This window comes from Talaromyces proteolyticus (genome assembly GCF_021365285.1).
Source record: "Talaromyces proteolyticus strain PMI_201 chromosome Unknown BGW36scaffold_12, whole genome shotgun sequence".
NCBI lineage: Eukaryota > Fungi > Ascomycota > Eurotiomycetes > Eurotiales > Trichocomaceae > Talaromyces > Talaromyces proteolyticus.
In genome coordinates, this window is record NW_025764288.1 from 581,688 (window position 1) to 599,773 (window position 18,086).

The 18,086-nt window shown below is 48.5% G+C and overlaps 7 protein-coding genes across 7 annotated transcripts; 4 read left to right on the forward strand and 3 right to left on the reverse strand.

Annotated features, from left to right (window-relative positions):
- Positions 1 to 978: 978 nt before the first annotated feature.
- BGW36DRAFT_400618 (uncharacterized protein) lies at positions 979 to 2,511 on the reverse strand (the record flags this gene model as incomplete). Its single annotated transcript, XM_046218648.1, has 2 exons — positions 979 to 1,865; positions 1,914 to 2,511. The coding sequence occupies 2 exons, from the start codon at positions 2,509 to 2,511 to the stop codon at positions 979 to 981; spliced, it is 1,485 nt and encodes a 494-aa protein (XP_046067404.1).
- A 5,373-nt stretch (positions 2,512 to 7,884) lies between these two features.
- Positions 7,885 to 8,854, reverse strand: BGW36DRAFT_431862 (uncharacterized protein; the record flags this gene model as incomplete). The annotated part of the gene is made up of 2 exons (XM_046221045.1): positions 7,885 to 8,610; positions 8,663 to 8,854. The coding sequence occupies 2 exons, from the start codon at positions 8,852 to 8,854 to the stop codon at positions 7,885 to 7,887; spliced, it is 918 nt and encodes a 305-aa protein (XP_046067405.1).
- A 786-nt stretch (positions 8,855 to 9,640) lies between these two features.
- Positions 9,641 to 11,415, forward strand: BGW36DRAFT_50369 (putative dihydroorotate reductase pyre). The gene is made up of 3 exons (XM_046222379.1): positions 9,641 to 9,677; positions 9,756 to 10,256; positions 10,328 to 11,415. The coding sequence occupies exons 2-3, from the start codon at positions 9,822 to 9,824 to the stop codon at positions 11,351 to 11,353; spliced, it is 1,461 nt and encodes a 486-aa protein (XP_046067406.1). The 5' UTR covers positions 9,641 to 9,677; positions 9,756 to 9,821; the 3' UTR covers positions 11,354 to 11,415.
- A 61-nt stretch (positions 11,416 to 11,476) lies between these two features.
- On the reverse strand, positions 11,477 to 12,331 carry BGW36DRAFT_305577 (triosephosphate isomerase; the record flags this gene model as incomplete). Its single annotated transcript, XM_046212082.1, has 1 exon — positions 11,477 to 12,331. One exon carries the CDS (start codon positions 12,329 to 12,331, stop codon positions 11,477 to 11,479), a length of 855 nt encoding a protein of 284 aa, XP_046067407.1.
- A 1,425-nt stretch (positions 12,332 to 13,756) lies between these two features.
- BGW36DRAFT_50689 (putative ribose-5-phosphate isomerase B) lies at positions 13,757 to 14,695 on the forward strand. The gene has a single exon (XM_046222380.1). It carries the CDS (start codon positions 13,986 to 13,988, stop codon positions 14,466 to 14,468), a length of 483 nt encoding a protein of 160 aa, XP_046067408.1. The 5' UTR covers positions 13,757 to 13,985; the 3' UTR covers positions 14,469 to 14,695.
- A 311-nt stretch (positions 14,696 to 15,006) lies between these two features.
- On the forward strand, positions 15,007 to 16,789 carry BGW36DRAFT_388110 (putative U-box domain protein). The gene is made up of 3 exons (XM_046217196.1): positions 15,007 to 15,533; positions 15,589 to 16,129; positions 16,184 to 16,789. The coding sequence occupies exons 1-3, from the start codon at positions 15,451 to 15,453 to the stop codon at positions 16,415 to 16,417; spliced, it is 858 nt and encodes a 285-aa protein (XP_046067409.1). The 5' UTR covers positions 15,007 to 15,450; the 3' UTR covers positions 16,418 to 16,789.
- Positions 16,790 to 17,180: 391 nt separating this feature from the next.
- On the forward strand, positions 17,181 to 17,783 carry BGW36DRAFT_363651 (acyl CoA binding protein-domain-containing protein; the record flags this gene model as incomplete). The annotated part of the gene is made up of 3 exons (XM_046214486.1): positions 17,181 to 17,366; positions 17,467 to 17,541; positions 17,673 to 17,783. 3 exons carry the CDS (start codon positions 17,181 to 17,183, stop codon positions 17,781 to 17,783), a joined length of 372 nt encoding a protein of 123 aa, XP_046067410.1.
- Between the last annotated feature and the right edge of the window lie 303 nt (positions 17,784 to 18,086).

Here is an 18,086-nt window from a genome sequence, read left to right on the forward strand (position 1 = left end):
AATGCATGTACGGGGTAGAGCAAGGTGTCGATTTGGTTGGGCTTCGTTAATAATGAGAATTATAATATTAATATGAGAATGAGAATGAGAATGATATTAACAATAATGGTGGTCTGCTGGTGTTGGGTTGATAGGATGGTTGAAGTTTGCTGCCCGTTAGTCAAGTCACGAGCAACGCTCTTTAGCAGATCTACAACCCAGGTACTGCAGGTCAATTAGTCTACACATATGATGATTTCCAGTGGTAAACAAACGGGCTATTATTATCACAGCCCACTAACCCCGATTTTCAACGTCCCACACGGGGATCAAAGTCTCTTCTCCATAACTATTAATCTAATATCTCCTATCCGTACATATGTACTTGCATTTATCCCGCCCCTTGCTACATCACTGCCGATTCAGTACACCAATTGTAAAATAATGTGAGAGGTACATAGCTTGTCAAGCGAGGGGGCGGAGTTTTGGCAGTATTGTTTGAATACCTACATAGATGTGTACATATGTATGTACACGTGATATGTAATCTAGGGTAGTACATACATCTGACCCAGCGTCCACATGTACAAACAATATGTGTACGGGGGTCAGATGTGATGTCGTTGAACAGGGATGATGCTTTTCAGTTGCGTCTTGTGGGGTTCGCACGACATGGACGTGCTGTGCCCAGTGTGTATATATCTCTGGTCCGATGGAGAAGAGGGAGGAGTGGAACGGGAATTGATCATTGAATTATTCTTCACTTCACTTCACCTCGTTTCTGATTATATTACTCATGTCCATATCCATAATTGCATAAATCCGAATCCAAGTATAGTCCTGACCGAATAGGACGTAGGACGCATACATCCTGTGTTATTTGGATGGTAAAAATTATTATCCTTTTTCTTTTTAACCCTCTTTTCAGAATAATATGCGATAAAAAAGGAAGGGGGAAAATTACAACGAGAAGTATATCAAACATATTTTAATACATGGTCACTGACAGTTTTCAGGCAGTGTGTCGGGAAGGGCCAGGAACTGGTTTATAGCCTGCACGATCTCTTTCAACGGTTGTTTCCCCGTCGCGAGACCGTTCACACACAGTCCAAAACCTTGACTTGCAAGGCCGTCGAGGAGGACGAGGGCAGACGGGTGCGATAGAATCCCGTCTTGATGGTGAGGCTGTCCTGATAAACAGCTAGCGGCATGTCGCTCTGGTAATCCCAGACTCGTCTCGACATGTGCTAGCATGCCCATGCTATTGTTGAAAATCAGTCGCAGTTGTAAGTCACGGTTGGGTTCGCTCTCTGTCGCAAAGCCAAAGTTTGGAAAGATCGGCGATGGCTGTGGAGAACTGGCCATTAGTTCTTGCAAGAGGTATGTGAAAATTAGATGATAACTTCCAGCGAGGCAAGTATAGCAGTTGACTATAGCTAGAATTAACGACGTATGGACGTCATCGAATCGTCCTTGCCGGATATATGTCGGGTTTATTTGCTGGGGAAGAGCTTCTGGTTGAGCCAACGCCATTTCGCACCCGGTTGCCGCTTGAAAGAAGGATGAACGGCGGGATTCACTAGGTGTCGGAAGAGACAGGGCCATACTGGTCGCTGGAACAGTATTCGAAAGATGACACGATAACTCGGGGAGGTCTCCTGGTACAGAGAACTTTACGACTTCGAGAAACTGTTGTGAGTAACCTAGGACGCTTTGGAGGGCTGTCTCTAGGTTGTTCACTGCAATACTAGGTGACATATTGCCTAACATGATCAGCTTCTGAGAGATCATCTGCTGGCAGTCTAGCAAATGTGTGTTCGTCTCTAACAGTCTTCTAAGGTTCTCACGATCCCAGTGTTGTTCTCTATCATCCAAACAAGGAAACTCTATGAAACGTCAGTCTTATTCAAAGGTTTCGAGAAAGTTATGCCTACTATCTTCATATTCGACACCTTGTGAGTCACTTAGAGATGCCCAGTCTTGGTTTTGTGGGAGATATGTCGATAACTGAAGCGGCAACTGACCGCGCTCACTATCCATTGAGGGAGGTGTGATCAACCCTGAAAAAATGGGCACTGTATAGCTATCAAAGCTCGCGTTCGTTGCGAAACAGTCCTCGGGATGTAAGCTGTCCGGGTTCATATGCGATGGAGTTGTCAAAGCGAACCCGCCAGCCATCATCTTGTTGTGATAGGCGATCGCAGCTTCCTCAGGGGTCTGTTCAGGAAAATTCAGACTAGGAGACTTTCCTTGAACATGCTTCGGTGACTCTTTAGTTGTTTTGCTGACTTTAGATGGGGTTACCACCTTCTCCTTAGGTCTTTTGCTGACGGAGCGATCCATCGAACTGATCGTGCAAGCCATACGTGCCTTGCGGCAACGCTTGCACGGCATGAGAGAAGGCCGCCAGATGTCTCTCTCGCAGCGGAGCTTCTGCATCCGACAACGATCGCAAGCAAAGCGGCGCGGCTGCTGTATCATTTCAGGGTTGTGGCCTCCTTCGAGGGGGCTAATGTTACCGCGGGTCATCATATTGAAGATAAGTTTTCGTGGTCGCTGTCTAGATAAGCTGAGAGAACAGATAGGAGCGACGGAGGACTGGAAGTTGGTAAAGATAGTAAGGCCCCCAGAGAATGATAATGATGATGTTGTGTTCCAAACGAATGACAAGCGTCTTGTTGCAGCAGGAGATATCGTCTTTAGTGTGAAGAGAGAAAGACAGACAGTGTGGCGGTTGATGGCTATGAGAGATGGCAGATTACCAGCCTGAGTGGTTTTCTACTCTTTATGGACTATTAACACTCCACGCCAGGTTTCCCAATATTGAGTTGATTTCATGCGACCCTGAAGTGGACGTTTCATCGAGGCTAGGAGCACACCAGTGGCAATGCTATTATCGCCAGGAATGACACCATTGGATGGTTGACGGGAAAGACCTTAAGTCCTAATCGCTCTCCACCTGTCATACCATCGAGAACCCGGCTTGATGTGCAACTACCAATCTTAATTACACTTGAATGCAGGAGAGCAGTAGCCTGAGATCGCGCCAAGGGTCCGCTTTGGGTAGCACATATATGCAGGCAAGAGTTGCAGGATTTGCAGTGCAAGTTTTGTTAGACTTTCCTATTACCGTCCATTTCCCGGAAAGGTGATCACTCTCTCGATTGTGTACGATCCAATCGGAAATCTGCAAAATGTATCGGAACCCTGTTACAGATGGCAGATCGGTAGAGAGATGAACCGATCCAACTGCGAACAACCTGGGTTCGTCATCCAATGTAGTCTGAGTCTGAGTGTGCGCCAGCCACATTCGCCCCGCAAGCAATGGCTCCAAGTTTGGCTTGACATTTTGGTGCGCTCTCCTTTTCTTTTTCCTTTTACCTTTCCCTTTTTCTTCATCTGTTTTCCTTCTACATTTTTTGGTCTGTTTTGGCGTGAAAAATGGTCTTTTCTTTTTCTTTTTCAAGCGCCCGTATAGGCTCGCTGGATACGAAATGGCACTAGGACCGTGCAGTTCCGTCCCAGTATATGGATACAGCTGTCGCTACCCGTTCTAGCGTGCAGATCCATGTCATGTGCGATTCTTATTGACTGATCGCTGGAGTTCCAGCTATGGCGCAGTCACAAATAGTTCCCATGTACGGCGTACGTAAACATTTGGCTATGACTGAAACAGGAAGTTAATCATGCTGCTAGTTAACTTTGCAACGAGGACAGGACGCACGGTCGAGCTCGAGGAAGAAATCAATTGATTGATTCTCCTGTGCAGCCCGAGCAAGAAGAACAGGTTGGACAGATGCCATAATAATGTGTATTGTTGTGATACTAAAGAGCGCCATTGGACTTGGTTTGTCCAAGTTCCCAGATGCCTCGTAACATGGGCTCGTAACATGGTAGCTGAGGCTAGTAACCGGCAATAGACCAATTTTACCGTAGTGCATAGTTCGCCTCAAAGCGAAGCGGCGGTCCAAGCATGATGACGGCGCGCTCGCCGGCCACTGGACCCTGATACTAGTGCGATCTGCAGCTGTCGAAGTGGCAGGCCATGCAACAGCCCTCGTCCATTCGCCGTGGCCTGCCAGAAGATTCAGCCAGGCGGTCAGTCCGAACTGAAATGGCTGTGCGACCGCCAGCGGCGCCTCTTGGAAAAGCCACGTTGTTTGCGGTGTGGTGAGGACAGTCTGAGCGGCGACAGAGGAGCAGAACTAGCTTGCAGTAGCTGGAGATCGATGCATCGATTCGCCCCGAGCCGAGAGGCGGTGGGCTGTGGCCATTCTCAGGCCGACGCTGCTTGGGGGTCGCTTTTTGTTGTTCTGGTATGCTTCTCCATCGAGGACGTTAATCTCCAATCAGCGAGCATTGAGAGTGACTGCCGCAGAGACGGTCGTGTCTAAGTTAGTGTGGGAGGCCGGGGTGGCAGATGGAGAGAGGTAACAGGAGCGGCCGTGGCGCAGAGCAGGAAGGTGCGGTCCGCAACAACATATTATTTGCATTCCCCATCTCTCTCTCCCTCTCCCTCCCTCTCCATCGATTGATCTCTTCCTCCACCCAACTCTCCATCCTATCCGCCATCTCTCACCTGTCTACGTCAAGCCATTGGCCCAGCTACAACTATTAGCCCAGAACTAGTCCCGCGAATCTCGGGAAATCCGCGCGCTAGTGGCCTAGTGGCCTAGTGGCCATCGAGAGAGTTTGCAGGCTTCTGTTAGAGCGCCGCTTAGGAGTTACTAGTATTGTTCTTGCTGAACTTTCTGTAGAGCGGATTCGCAAGCCCGGGGTGCTGATTGGAGCCGACTTCGTCCGACATTCGCACTGTCTAGTGCCCACCATGGCCCGCTGTTTACAGCGTAGTTAATCTGTCTGATGAGTGGTACTCCTGCAGCCCTCGCCGCTGATTGGCATGATTGACTGTCATAGTGTTGGAACTTGGTAGCAGAAGCTTTGTCACACTTTCGAAGGCGTGCGCGAGCGGGATCAACCCAAAAAATTGGGACGTCTCTTCCCTGATTAGACTGGTTCTCCACCGTGCTTTACTCTCTCCTACCTAGTGTCGTCATACGTCGAGTCATGGTCAACTGGTCTGCTGGCGTCCTTATAGGGCGGGAGAGAGACAGAGGCTGAGTGTCTGAGAACTAAGACTCGAGAGTTGAGAGGCTGATCTGGTTGGACAGGCCTTTGCTCACTGCTGGTTCCCGATTGGAGACAGCAGAGCTAAAGCTATCCAAATCTGGCAGGCAGTCTGAACTCTGGACTAATAGAAGCCCATCTTCAAGCAAGCGGCAAGCTAACTTAGCTGACAGAATATGAATCTTAATCTATAAGTTAGACCGCAGCAGTGCAGATGTATCAGACAGAGCTTACATCAACGTGCATTAGGGGAATAGGAACCACCGGGCCGTCCAGTAGCCATACAAAGCTGATGCTAAAGAGGATTTCTCCTTTTCTCTTCTCGTTCTTACTGCTGTGGATCTGTTACATTTGTTTACGTACACATGGCTAGATTTACCGAGAAAGATAATTTATCTGTCACCTTGCTAGCAGTATCAATTTTAGACTTTGGCTGATACCGATAATCCAGATACACATATCATTATCCAACGAAAACTTGAGCAGAAAAGTTCCAAAAGGGTAAAGAACATACCCGGTAATGTCGCCCTACTATATTTCGATTTGTCAAAGGAGTTCAGGTGGGCATGCCGATATTGAGAAATAGAAATTTGGTGAGATATCTAGCGGACTTTTGCTCTTGTTATTCCAGTCCATTTGTAGCACTAGACAAAGGTGTTGGCAATTTGAATTATCTTCAAAGAAGGAAGGGATACTAAGTTTCCACCGCATGCATATTGATTACGATCGTGGATGACATACCCCGGTGTCGGCTCGCTAGTCACCGCCATGAACCACATTGCTGAAGACCTAGCGGGGGACGTCTGCACTAAAGTGTAGATCCAGTAGGTATGAAGAAGCTAAGCTCGGACCCTTACATGTTGACTACGTCTTGGGTACCTTTTTGTCATTTCCTTTCTCCACAAAGATAGGAACGCTGCTGTCATCAGATAGACGATGTGTACGTCCGTACAGCACAAACATTCATAGAAGGTCTCGTTCTATTGGCTGGATCTACGACGAATAGAAACTGTAAATACGAATCAACTTAATTGGTTGTAGTGGGAAGGAAGTGATCAACTCACATGCCCATCACTCCACCTTGCGTGGTGTTCCTGATGCCGGCATTATTGCTCAAGTCATCCAATCCACCCCCGGAACTTCAGCCATCTGTTTGACAGCTGTCGGCACGCTGGCCTCGCCTGCCACATTTATTCTCACAGCATAGTCGTGGTCCACCCTTATCCTGAAGCTTGTGAAGCTCTGTATTCCTGCCACAACAGCAATACCCAGGAAGAAAAATTAGAAAGAAACTTGGCAAATTAGAACTCAAGTCTCGAGATACTCCTGTAATCGATCGAGAATATATTTCGCGGACTATTTTATCGGAAGAGATAATCATGACGATCATTCATTAATCAATAAGAACGTCGAGCGAGTCGACCCGTGACGACTATCAGTTCACATGAAAAAGGGTTGTTCTTGGCGTCAGAGTTGGGGCATTTTAGAGTGTATAGGCTGCAGCCACGGTGACGCTTGAGACAATAGCTCTTTTTGACCTCGTCCTGCTTAAATCAAATCTAGGTAGTTCCTTTGCATTGAATTATGCATTATATTGAATCGCTACCCATTAGTGCTTACTCGGAAGCAGAAACCTTGTCCCGCGCGACATGACGACATGTTCAAATTAATTGATCTGGACTCTGTTCACTTGGATGGAAGTTTGTCAATCGAGTTCAAATTTCAGTCTTGCTATTCATTTTGTCAAACAAGCCCAATTCCAAAAAAGGCTGTTGGGACGGCCATGCGCATTACCATCTGATATGATGAGTTTTTATGTTATACAAAACCTTCCTTTGGAGTAGTAATAGGGTGAGACCATAATTCCAATTATGCCCGTATCCTCATGATCGTTTCATTATTTTCTTCGTGGATTCTAGCAAATCAGAGTGTAGAAAAAAGCTAGTCTATTAGACTAGCTTTTCCAAGCCCATCTCATATCAGACTGTGTAATAATAGGTTCAGTATATCTCTATCGGGTAGAAATGGAAAGAAAACTGCAGAACCCAGTGCTGCATGTGCTTTAGGTAATACGATTAGAACGTCACATGAAAGTCGTGAGCTTACAAAACAGGTCCTGCAATAATAACTGGGTTATAACTAGGCCATTTGATTGGTTATGTGTTTTTGCTAGGTGGAAATTCTTATCCAGCCTAATCCTATCTTTGCGAGGCTAGTCTGGAATATAGGGGAGAGATGGAAAAGACTCGATAGGTTGACGACAGGTAAAACATGACCAAGTACAGGAGACCGGGTGGTGGAACAGGTGTTTCCTTGTGAGTCAAAGAAATAATGTGGGCTGTTTTTGACTGTCACTAGTTGCAAGCACAATCCCTGGCTCGTAAGCATGCACCCAATTGCTACCTACGGATTAACCGGAGCCAGCAATGAACTTGCGGACCAACACATGAAAATTAATATCCACTAGTTTTATTGTGCCCGACAGTCCTATTTCATGTGAATGGAAGGGACAGATCATTCTTTGTTGTTGAGGTTAAGAAAAGGGGCTTCTCGGTCTAGCCACACATTCATTCCCTGCTATACATGACTTGTGTCGGAGAGGCAATCGAATCCCCATTTATCGGGCAGAAAAAGAGAACAAAGCAAGGATAAGAAAACTTTTTCATTGAAAGAACGATACCAATATGCAAGAAAAAACCCTATAGCACTATTGTACAGAACCCCGAAAATGCATGCTTTCGACGAGAACAAAAAAACTCGATATACCCTAGTCGCATCTCATATTGCAAGCCAATCCAGTAATCCAGAGGACGAAGTCCGCTCTGCTGTTACAACAGCCAGACAGCTGGTGATTAGTTCAACAAGTATCCCTTCCTCGTTGAAATCAATGCTCTCATAGATACTCAAACTTCCCATTGCGCCCCGTTGACTTTCGTTTCCGCTATTCCAGACTGCAACGACCCTAGATGGGTTGCTAGCTGTCACGAGCTTGAGATCGGTGTTTGAATTCCCCTTGTCTCCTAGTACGGCAGACTTTGCTGACATCGAGCCTTTCCAGTAAAGAATGTGTACCATGGGTGTCCCGCCTCCCTCACGGTATCGAGCTATATCGACTCGGTATCTGCGTTTCCACGATTCCCGGCGTATGACGACAGACCCCACTAATCTTTGCTGTGCTTGGTATGGGTAATATTGGAGATTTGAGGATATCGTCCGTGACTCATAGATGTTTGCCTGGGCAATGAAACAGTCCATGGAAAGAGTAACGTCTCTTCTCTGAAACTGGACTTGGGACACCATATCAGGTATTGGTATGGCAGAGAACCGGTTCGAAGCATTGCGCGGCGAGTTGTCGACATAGAGTTGGAAGGGGCTGGGTACATCATGTGGTGGACCATGAGATAGCAGTTGTCGGCTGTAAAACGCTGGACTAGAAAACTCCGCTGTCCCCCCAGCCGGACAGACTCGGATGGAGGATGCGGTTACGTCGAATGTCAGGGGGCTCTTCGGACATATTAGCAACGCTACTGGTTGAAGGGGGTGGTCTTATACTGACATCTCTGTAGATATCGAATCGTCGATAGACCGGCCTTTGGTCGAATCTATGAGAGGTTGGGCCGAGCTGCTCGTTCAAGCCCATGTCTGAGACGACAACAACAGGCTCTGGCTGGATGGAGCCGCCTCCAGACAGTTTCAGTTCATGTCCACCGTTAGAAACGAACTCGAAGATCTCGTTGAGGACTTCCATTTTTGTCCATCTGGTGATGAATAGTTAATGAAGTAAGAATTGGAAAGTTGTGAGGACAACAGACAAGTCTCAAGAGTATGACATTAGCCAATCTATGAAATCACAATAGCTGGAAAGCCCCATTTCCATCTCTTCAGCATAAACCGGCATATATCTATATCCATCCCGCAGCACCCGAATATGCTTCTTTTCACAATTGGTCTCAACTTGGTAAACTAACGAACATGGTCGGTCACAACGCAGCCGACAGGCCCGGAGTTAGCAGTAGTTTCAGCTGGCATCTGCCAAGTTACAGTCCCCGGCGACCAAAAGTAAATTAGATCGTCGACTCTTTGGGGGCCTAGCTCGGTTCTAACGGTGTAGTTCATATTGAGGGCTTCACGAATACGAGCCTGCGCCTCGCTCCTCGTTAGTGCGGTTTGAAGTTGTATAAATAAGTGATAGTGACGGTGATGGCAGAATACAAGTCCAAATTATGCAGGAGTTATGCTAAATAGGTTGGACCCTGCTAGAACTAGGAAGAAATGAAGGGGATGAAAGGGTTGTGCAGGATAAATATAGACGGAAAAAGCGGACGTGATTGGCTGCGTGGGAGAATGTTGCTGGCGGCGCGGCAAAATCCTCACCGCCCTTGGTGGGCTCGCACCTTCTCCAACACGAACAAGATCACGAACAGCTTGTGATTGACTTGGCAAGCTTAAGTTTTCGGACTCTCGTGCATACGAGTTGGTCAATTGGCTTGGGAATTAGCGATAGGCCGGCTGTTATCGTCACGATACTCCCTTGACCGCAGTTTGCAAGGGAAAGTTACGAGAAGAAAAAGGTAAGTGACTCCAACAAACGGTCTACGTTAAATCATTCATAGCTGGGAATTTATTAATAATGGCACCAAATTGACTAGGCTTCTAAACCTGGAATAGCCCCTGGCTGATCTCTAGCTGTTGATACAACACACAATCTTCAAGAAATGGCAGCAAGCTCCACCCTCCGGCCCCTTCGACTGAGGGGTGTCGCATTTCCCACGTCCGGTCTTGTCAGTTGTCAAAGAACCTGTTCAGTACGAGGAAACAATTGGAGTTTATGGCATTCGGGTAAACGACTCGCATCTACCGCGACCCCCATGACACCGCCGGCGGCCACGGCAAAGCGCACTAAGAATGCCTTCGGCAAATACGTGTTTCGCGCTTCCCTCGTATTGGTGCTTTTAGGTGGCTACTTTTATGTCACAGATACCCGAGCGAGTGTGCATCGATATGTTATTGTGCCACTCGTTCGGTGGGTTTACCCAGACGCAGAGGATGCGCATCACGCGGGCGTTGTTGCGCTCAAAGAGTTATACAAGCTCGGCTTGCACCCACGAGAACGAGATACACCTGACCGCGATGGAAAGCTAGAGACGCAGGTATGCTATCCAATCTCCCGCTAGCGAGATATGTTGGTTGAGGTCTAATTTCTGCGCCCACCCCCCAACAGGTCTTTGGATACACGCTCTCAAACCCCATCGGTATCTCAGGCGGACTAGACAAACACGCCGACATCCCAGACCCCCTCTTCGCGCTAGGACCTGCAGTTGTCGAAGTCGGAGGCACAACACCTCTCCCGCAAGATGGAAACCCAAAGCCCCGTGTTTTTCGCTTGGTGTCGCAAGCCGCAATGATAAACCGTTATGGACTTAACTCCAAGGGCGCCGATCACATGGCCGAAGTATTACAAAAACGCGTCCGCGATTTCGCCTTTGCCCATGGTTTCGGTGAGCATGACGCCGGCGAGCAGCGTGTGCTGAATGGCGAAGCTGGCGTCCCCCCTGGGAGTCTACTCGATGGCAAGCTTCTTGCTGTGCAAGTTGCCAAAAATAAACTTACCCCAGAGTCTGACATTGCCGCCGTAACCCGGGATTATGTGTACTGTGTAGACCGGCTTGCGCCATACGCTGACATAGTAGTGGTCAATGTCTCTAGCCCCAACACCCCTGGCCTGCGCGGCCTGCAAGCCGCGGGACCTTTGACGGAGATCCTGAAAGGTGTTGTAGGCGCAGCGAGGGGTATTGACCGCAAATCCAAGCCGTTTGTGATGGTCAAAGTCAGCCCTGACGAGGATTCAGACGAGCAAGTGGACGGCATCTGTCACGCGGTTCGCGAGTCTGGCGTGGACGGGGTTATAGTTGGGAATACGACGAATCATCGGCCGAGTCCGCTGCCTAAAGGGTACGTGCTCCCGATAAAGGAGCAGCAGACGCTCACCGAGACTGGCGGCTACTCGGGTCCCCAGCTTTTCGAGCGTACGGTAGCGTTGGTGTCGCGATACAAGGACAAGTTCGCGGCGGAGGGCTCGCCGAAGACGATTTTCGCGTCTGGTGGGATTACTACCGGTAAGCAGGCTCAGGCGGCTCTTGATGCTGGTGCGTCTGTGGCCATGATGTATACGGCTATCACGTATGGTGGGTCAGGGACAGTCACGCGAGTGAAGAAGGAACTTCGAGAGGAAAGGGAAAAAAAATAGACGCAAGTTGGATGAAAAATCGGTGTAATTATGTATTATGTATTCGCGTCATTATCAATTTTCACATGATATCTATTTCTATTTGTTCCAAGATGAGTGTTGTTTTGTGGCGGGGTTGGGTATTTAAATTAGGGTTTCCTCGACCTCCCTGACGACTTTGCGGACTCCCTCGACTTGGTGAGCGAATCGTCCCAGGAACATACCGTCGACAGCCTTGCCAAGGCCCCCCTGGCTCCAGAGACCTGGTCCGGCACTGCCGCCATACAATACTCTGACATCGCCTTCTCGTTTTCCAATTGCATTGCGAATACCAGCTACGACGGCAGAGACATGGTCGACTCCTGCAGGCTGCGGCTGGCCGATTGCCCATACGGGCTCATAGGCGAAGATGACCGGGGCATGAGCAGGAAGCGTCTTCAAGACTGCTTGAATCTGAACATCGCATTCACGGACGGCCAATCCAACAGCCTGGGATGCAACCTCCCCGGGTGCGCTTATTTCTCCAATGCACACGAGAGGAATCAAACCTTGCGCTGAAGCTGCTGCTGCCTTTTTGGCTGTGATCTCATCTGTCTCCCCAAAGATAGAGCGTCGCTCTGCATGTCCCAACTCCACGATCGAAGCGCCGACCTCGCCAAGAGCCTGAGGCGACACCTCACCGGTGTAAGCGCCTAGAGGCTCCCAAAAGGCGTCCTGGCCACCGAGTAAAAACGGAGGTGGCAAGCTTGATTCATTAAGCTCCTTGGGCAGTTTCGCCGCCCAGTCACGAATGATTTCAGCGGATGGGTAGACGGTCAAAAAATCGGGAATCAGGGCTAGAAGAAGCTTCGAGCGATTTTTTGCCACGACAATCTCATTCTTTGGGTCTAGCAGATCGCGGAGATATTGCAGAGTGCGCAATGGCGTGAAGTACATCTTCAGTGAGATGATCAAAAGCTTCTCCGGTAGCACGGGATATGTCACTGCAGCGCCAGCCATTTTGGGTCTAGCCTGGTGTTCTTTTGGGCTATTTTCTTGCTCAATACTACTTCTCGTCGAGAGGCCTTTTCTGAAAATCTCACGTCGTCGTAATATCCCGGTCGGAGAAAAACGGCAGCTTTGAAATTGGCAGGGATAGGCTGGCGATCCACAATGATGTCACTGGTAGGGCTATGAGACGGCGCCGATTGATTCTGATAGGAACCCAGCTCGAGATTGAACAGGGAACTCCAATCTGCAAAAGGAGGACGTGTTGTATTGAGCAAGATTGTTGAAAGATAGCGAGGCATATGCTAGCACTTTGGCGGTGATGCTCCACGATGGCGGGGTTGACTCCTTTCAGGCCCGCTTTTCTGAAGGAGGGACGATCTGATCGTCTTCAGCACCACTTTTCCATGTATGCTCCGTACGGAGTACTGGAGTAAAATGCTGGGGTAAAACCGGGGCAGAAGGGTCGATTTTCGAAAATGGAGTGCTCTGGCTCTGCTACAAAGAGAGGCTCCAGGAACAGGTGTCGTTGGAGATAGAGAGATTGATGTATAGCTTAAAGTTTGCCAGGCTGCAAGCATCGGCGCCCACCCCGTGTGGCTTGCCTTTAGCCGGCTAACAACGCGGAGACGCACCGACACCACAGTCCGATATTTACAGATTCATCTCGGGCCTGTACGAGACTGCACAATATTGAATTATGCAAAGACGACTGAGTTGCGCTCGGTTGACTGTCCTCCGCCTGTCTCGTTGCGGCCTGGGATTCACCGGTCGCCCGAGTCTAGCACAACAGTTCCCCTCCTGAAAATGAAGATATTGGCGGGGCTCCAGTTGCGAGCCCAACGTCTGGTTCTGGCCTTGGTATTTCAGTATTCATTCGTCGAGACCCTGTGCCGGGAGGTCCACATTAGGAAATGCCGCACACCTCGTCGTCTGGCTGAGTCGCAGCAGGTCGAAAAGGCCGAGCCGGATCCTTGCGAACAAAGGAGGACATTGATAGGTAGTTATCCTTTCGTTCGGTATAGGTGTGTTCCGTCTGTCGGCCGCAGCTCAATGTTGATGATGCGCGGCGGCTGTGCGGTGGTGGTAAATGTAGGCTGCGGCGAACGTGTGAGGTCGATCTTCACATGCTTTTCCTGCGGTATTATTTTTATTATCCACGTAGTATTTCGCCATTCTCCAAACATCCCAGAAGGTGTTGCCTTCTGATGCGTCCTAAACGACCCGAACATCGGTGGAGTCCCCAGCCATGCAGCTAGTCATGTTCGATGACGCCAGTGCCAGCGCCTCCACCAGGAGATAATTTGGATGGTTGATGGTGTCCTTTTTTGATTCTCAGCCATGACAGCAGCCGGTGGAGACACTGCGAATCCACAGGAAAGGGGTAATTACGGGGGCAGGCGAATTACAATAGAGAACAGAAACAGGTTTGTGCCAACCGGGCGATTCTTGGTATTCTCACGCGCTGTGGGGGAGCGAAGGCCGGCGAGGAAGGAGGGGAGCCAGCAGGAAGGAGGACGAGGAAGGAAGGAGCGGTGGTAGCCAGCAGCAGCGTATATAAAGGCCTCGCGTGTCCTCGTCTGCCTCTTCTGTATACTATCTGACAGTGCTACTGCTCTATCTATTCGTAACCAATTGTATATACCCTCGTACTACATCCACCACCATGTCGGACCCCAAGCCTCTCCGCATTGTCATGGCTGGCGACGACGCCGGCTACGACTACAAGATCGCCATCAAGCAGCTCCTCGAGAAGAGCCCTCTCGTCGAGTCCGTCGTCGACGTCGGTGTCACCTCGACATCTGACAAGACCGCCTACCCGCACCCCGCTGTTGAGGGCGCAAAGCTGATTGCGGAGGGCAAGGCGGACCGTGGGTTATTCATCTGCGGAACCGGGCTCGGTGTCGCCATCGCAGCGAACAAGGTGCCTGGTATCCGTGCCGTCACTGCCCACGACCCCTTCTCCGTCGAGCGCTCCATCCTAAGCAACGACGCCCAGGTGCTGTGCTTCGGCCAGCGTGTCGTCGGCATTGAGCTGGCCAAGAAGCTCGCCCTGGACTGGCTCACCTACCGCTTCGACCCTAAGAGCGCCTCGGCCGCCAAGGTGCAGGCCATCAGCGACTACGAGAAAAAGCTCAACAGTGCCTAGACTTGCGCATAACATAGGCTTCTGTCGACGGATGACTTGATGGAGTCGGTCTGGTGATGGATGAATGGCGACGACTATCTCGTTCTTGCCCCCAAGGCGGATCCGCCACCCGCACGACACGCCCTGATTTCTTGACTGACAATTGGGAGTTTTGAGACATTGATCAATGCGAAATGATATGATATACCTATTTGTTTTGTTCACCACCAACAACAGCAGCGTCAAATAGGAAAACATTTGAGGCTGCCTGCTGGCAGGAAGCTGTGGGATTTCATTTGTGATGATATACTTGGCACGTTTTCGTCGTCCTGTTTTTACCGAAGACGGTTTCTTTAGACAGACATAGACATCCATCTTCCAACAAAATATACATTTTTGGCTATCTTGTTACTAAAAGACGACGTTGAATAATGACTTGGTGTATGTTACCAGCAACAATAATATTATTCTAGTGTTATTCTGAGGACAGGACAAAGTGCAAGCTGATTGGCTCGGCGGGCAAACCATTCCACTGAGATCGATGCCTTTCGACAGTCGCTTTCTGACAAACTCCTCTGTTTAGAGTCACAAACAGCTGTTTCGAGCTTGCTTTTTCTTCTTGTTGTATATATGTTTCAGTACCACTATTAATTATACTTGAGCAAGTTGTCTTAATCGCTGCACTGCAGATATCTGTAGCGATAAAGCGATAGACAACCCTGAGGGCAGCTGGACGAGCCCTTCCCTCATCGGCACTACGCGCAACTAATCCAAGCTGCACAGCTTCTAATTTGATTGATCTTGACAATTCCATCGGTTCATCCCTTATGATTTGGAGATTCCTATCATATCGTCTACTAGACCAGCCGCAATTTCCCTGATCACAACCACTGCTTACACAACCACTGCTTACACAACCACTTTCCTCATGCGATAGCTATTCAGTGCACGTTATCTGAATTCGTCCAAAGTATCGCATGAAAGTCAATTCGCTGTCGCCAATATGTCGTTCGAGCTGAAGGAAAAGGGCAACCAGCTCTTCAAAGAAGCCGACTATGTCGGCGCCGAGGAGATGTTTTCGCAAGCGTAGGTCTAACGTTATTACTACACACATACACGAATCTGACATGACTCGCCGCAGCATCCAGAAGAACCCGAAAGAACCAACCTTCTTCACGAATCGCGCAGTCACACGGCTTCGTCTGGAAAAATGGTCTGGTGCTGAACAAGACGCCCGTATCGCGATCCAGCTGAACGGCGGTCCTAAGGCCGCCGCGAGCCTAAAGAGCTCCCTCTACCTCGCCCAGGCATTACTCGAACTCCAACGTCCCCAGGCCGCATACGATGTCGCCATTGACGGCTACCGAGCTAGCCTCAACACCAAGAACGCGCAGTCAGAAAACCTATCGAAGATCGTCCTCCGCGCAAAGCAGCAGATCTGGGCAGCTAAGGAGACGGCGCGGCTTCGGGAGATGAATGATACGTTGGCGAGTGTCGAGAAACTCATAGAAGCCGATCTGGAGAAGGAATTAAGAGAGCTCAGAGCACAGCTGGACAACGGCGAGATTGGGGAAATCGGGTTTAATGAGGACCAGAAGGCACGCCGAGAAGAAGCGGCGAAGAGGATTCAGCACGTACGGGATGCTTTTAAGAGTGCTTCTGGTGGTGAGATACAGGAACGGGTTTGTTTGACTGGTATTGTCGGGAGTGAACGATTTAGCTGACTGGGTTAAAAGGTTGTCCCCGATTATCTTGTCGATAATATTACCTTTGAAGTCATGCACGACCCTGTCATGACCGTCTCCGGACACAGCTTCGATCGCATTGGAATTATGAAGTATCTGGAACATGCCGCAGCTGACCCGGTGACTCGCGCACCCATGACAGTCAAGGACTTGCGACCCAACTACTCGCTCAAGGCAGCATGTGAAGACTTTCTTGACAAAAACGGCTGGGCTGTTGATTACTGAGGCAATATCTCCTAAACTTGACGTGGGATTGGAGACTAGGAGTTTTGATTTTCGCATCCGCAGCAAAAGCATTTGGTCTGGTGTTTGCTTCTTCCTTCTTATATTATCATCATCAACGTCCTGCGTGTTATGATTATTATTACCTTTTTTATGTGCATATTGTAAATTAATTGTCTATATTTTGTGAATTATAGCCACATATTCTCCTTTCATCTAATTCTATGTGACCTTATCAAGTGGCCTCTTCCAGACTATTCAGAATCCCAACCAATTATCGGCAGTACCAACCGTTGGGGCTGCATAAACAATTCAATTGTCACCATCCATGTGATCACTGTTCCCCACTATCGTCTGCCTTCTATTACGTCGAGGCCATTTTAGCTTAACTAATGAGAACTATAAACACGGGCCCACTTGCCCTCCCCTCCCCATCATCTCAACCTTTCGTCCTGACATTCACATTTCACGGAAACGGCGGGAGGACTCGATATTATTCGGGCTATTTCTGAGTAAGTTGAGATTTGTTTTATCCTCTATTGTGAGCGGCGCATCGCGTGCAGCAGGGAACGGTTGAGTGCGATGGATTTCATCGCAATGCTTAAATCCTTTTTGCTACCCCTCTTCTCGTCGTCTGTTGTTGTGATCGGGTCTTTCGTCTGATGAATGTTTGGCTGACGGTTAGTTTTATTCGTTTTTAGTTACCTCAACACTCATATACATCTTATTATATATATATTTATATATATACAACTCACCCATTAAGATGGCCTCCGAAGAAGATTTCCAAAAAGCCTCCGAAGAAGATCTCCAAAAGGTCTCCGAAGAAGATCTCCAAAAGGCCTCCGAAGAAGATATCCAAAAGGTCTCCGAAGAAGATTTCAACAAGGCCGCCGCCATTATCGAGGGCCTTGTTAGGGCAGACAAACCCAACAACGAGGAGAAGCTGAAGGTAAATACACAAAATCGGTGTTGAATAGCTTTGTTACATGGATATGATGGGCTAGCTCAAAAGGAAAATATTTTTGAGTAACAATTACTTTGTTTCTTAGGCCTACGGTTTTTTCAAGCAGGGATCAGGCAACGATTATGCGACAGCCACTGCACCCGGGACGTTTGATTTCAAGGTACGTGTGCTATTCCGGCTTTCTCTTTCGCATTTTTTTATTCCGGATGTGTTCAGTTCATCCCAACATCGGACTTTCTGAAATAGTTTAAGGAAGAAAACTAGACGCTAACTGTAAATTTCAATTTATAGGGCAAGGCGAAGTATCGAGCTTGGGGCGACGTGAAGGATATTCCCGTCGACGACGCGAAGAAGCAATATATCGATCTCGCGAACGCACTAAAGGAGAAATATGAAAAATAAGAATAGATGAAGGTATAGAGAGGAAAAGCCTTGATTGCGAAACCATCTTAAGTCAGTTTGAGTCCATCGCTTTGCTTTGGTTTAGAATATTATAGTGATGCCAGAATTGAACTTCGGTTGCTTTGAGCGGACGGACAATTCTATTGTTTGATATTCGGTGAATAAACTATACGAGAACTCTGCTCGTTTTCAAGATATTAATGTCATGGGTATTTCTTGTTCTACTGTAGTACACTATTCTACATGGGTAGAAGAAGATCTACTCCAGACGCTGTAATACACAATACAAAATCTGTCAGTCGG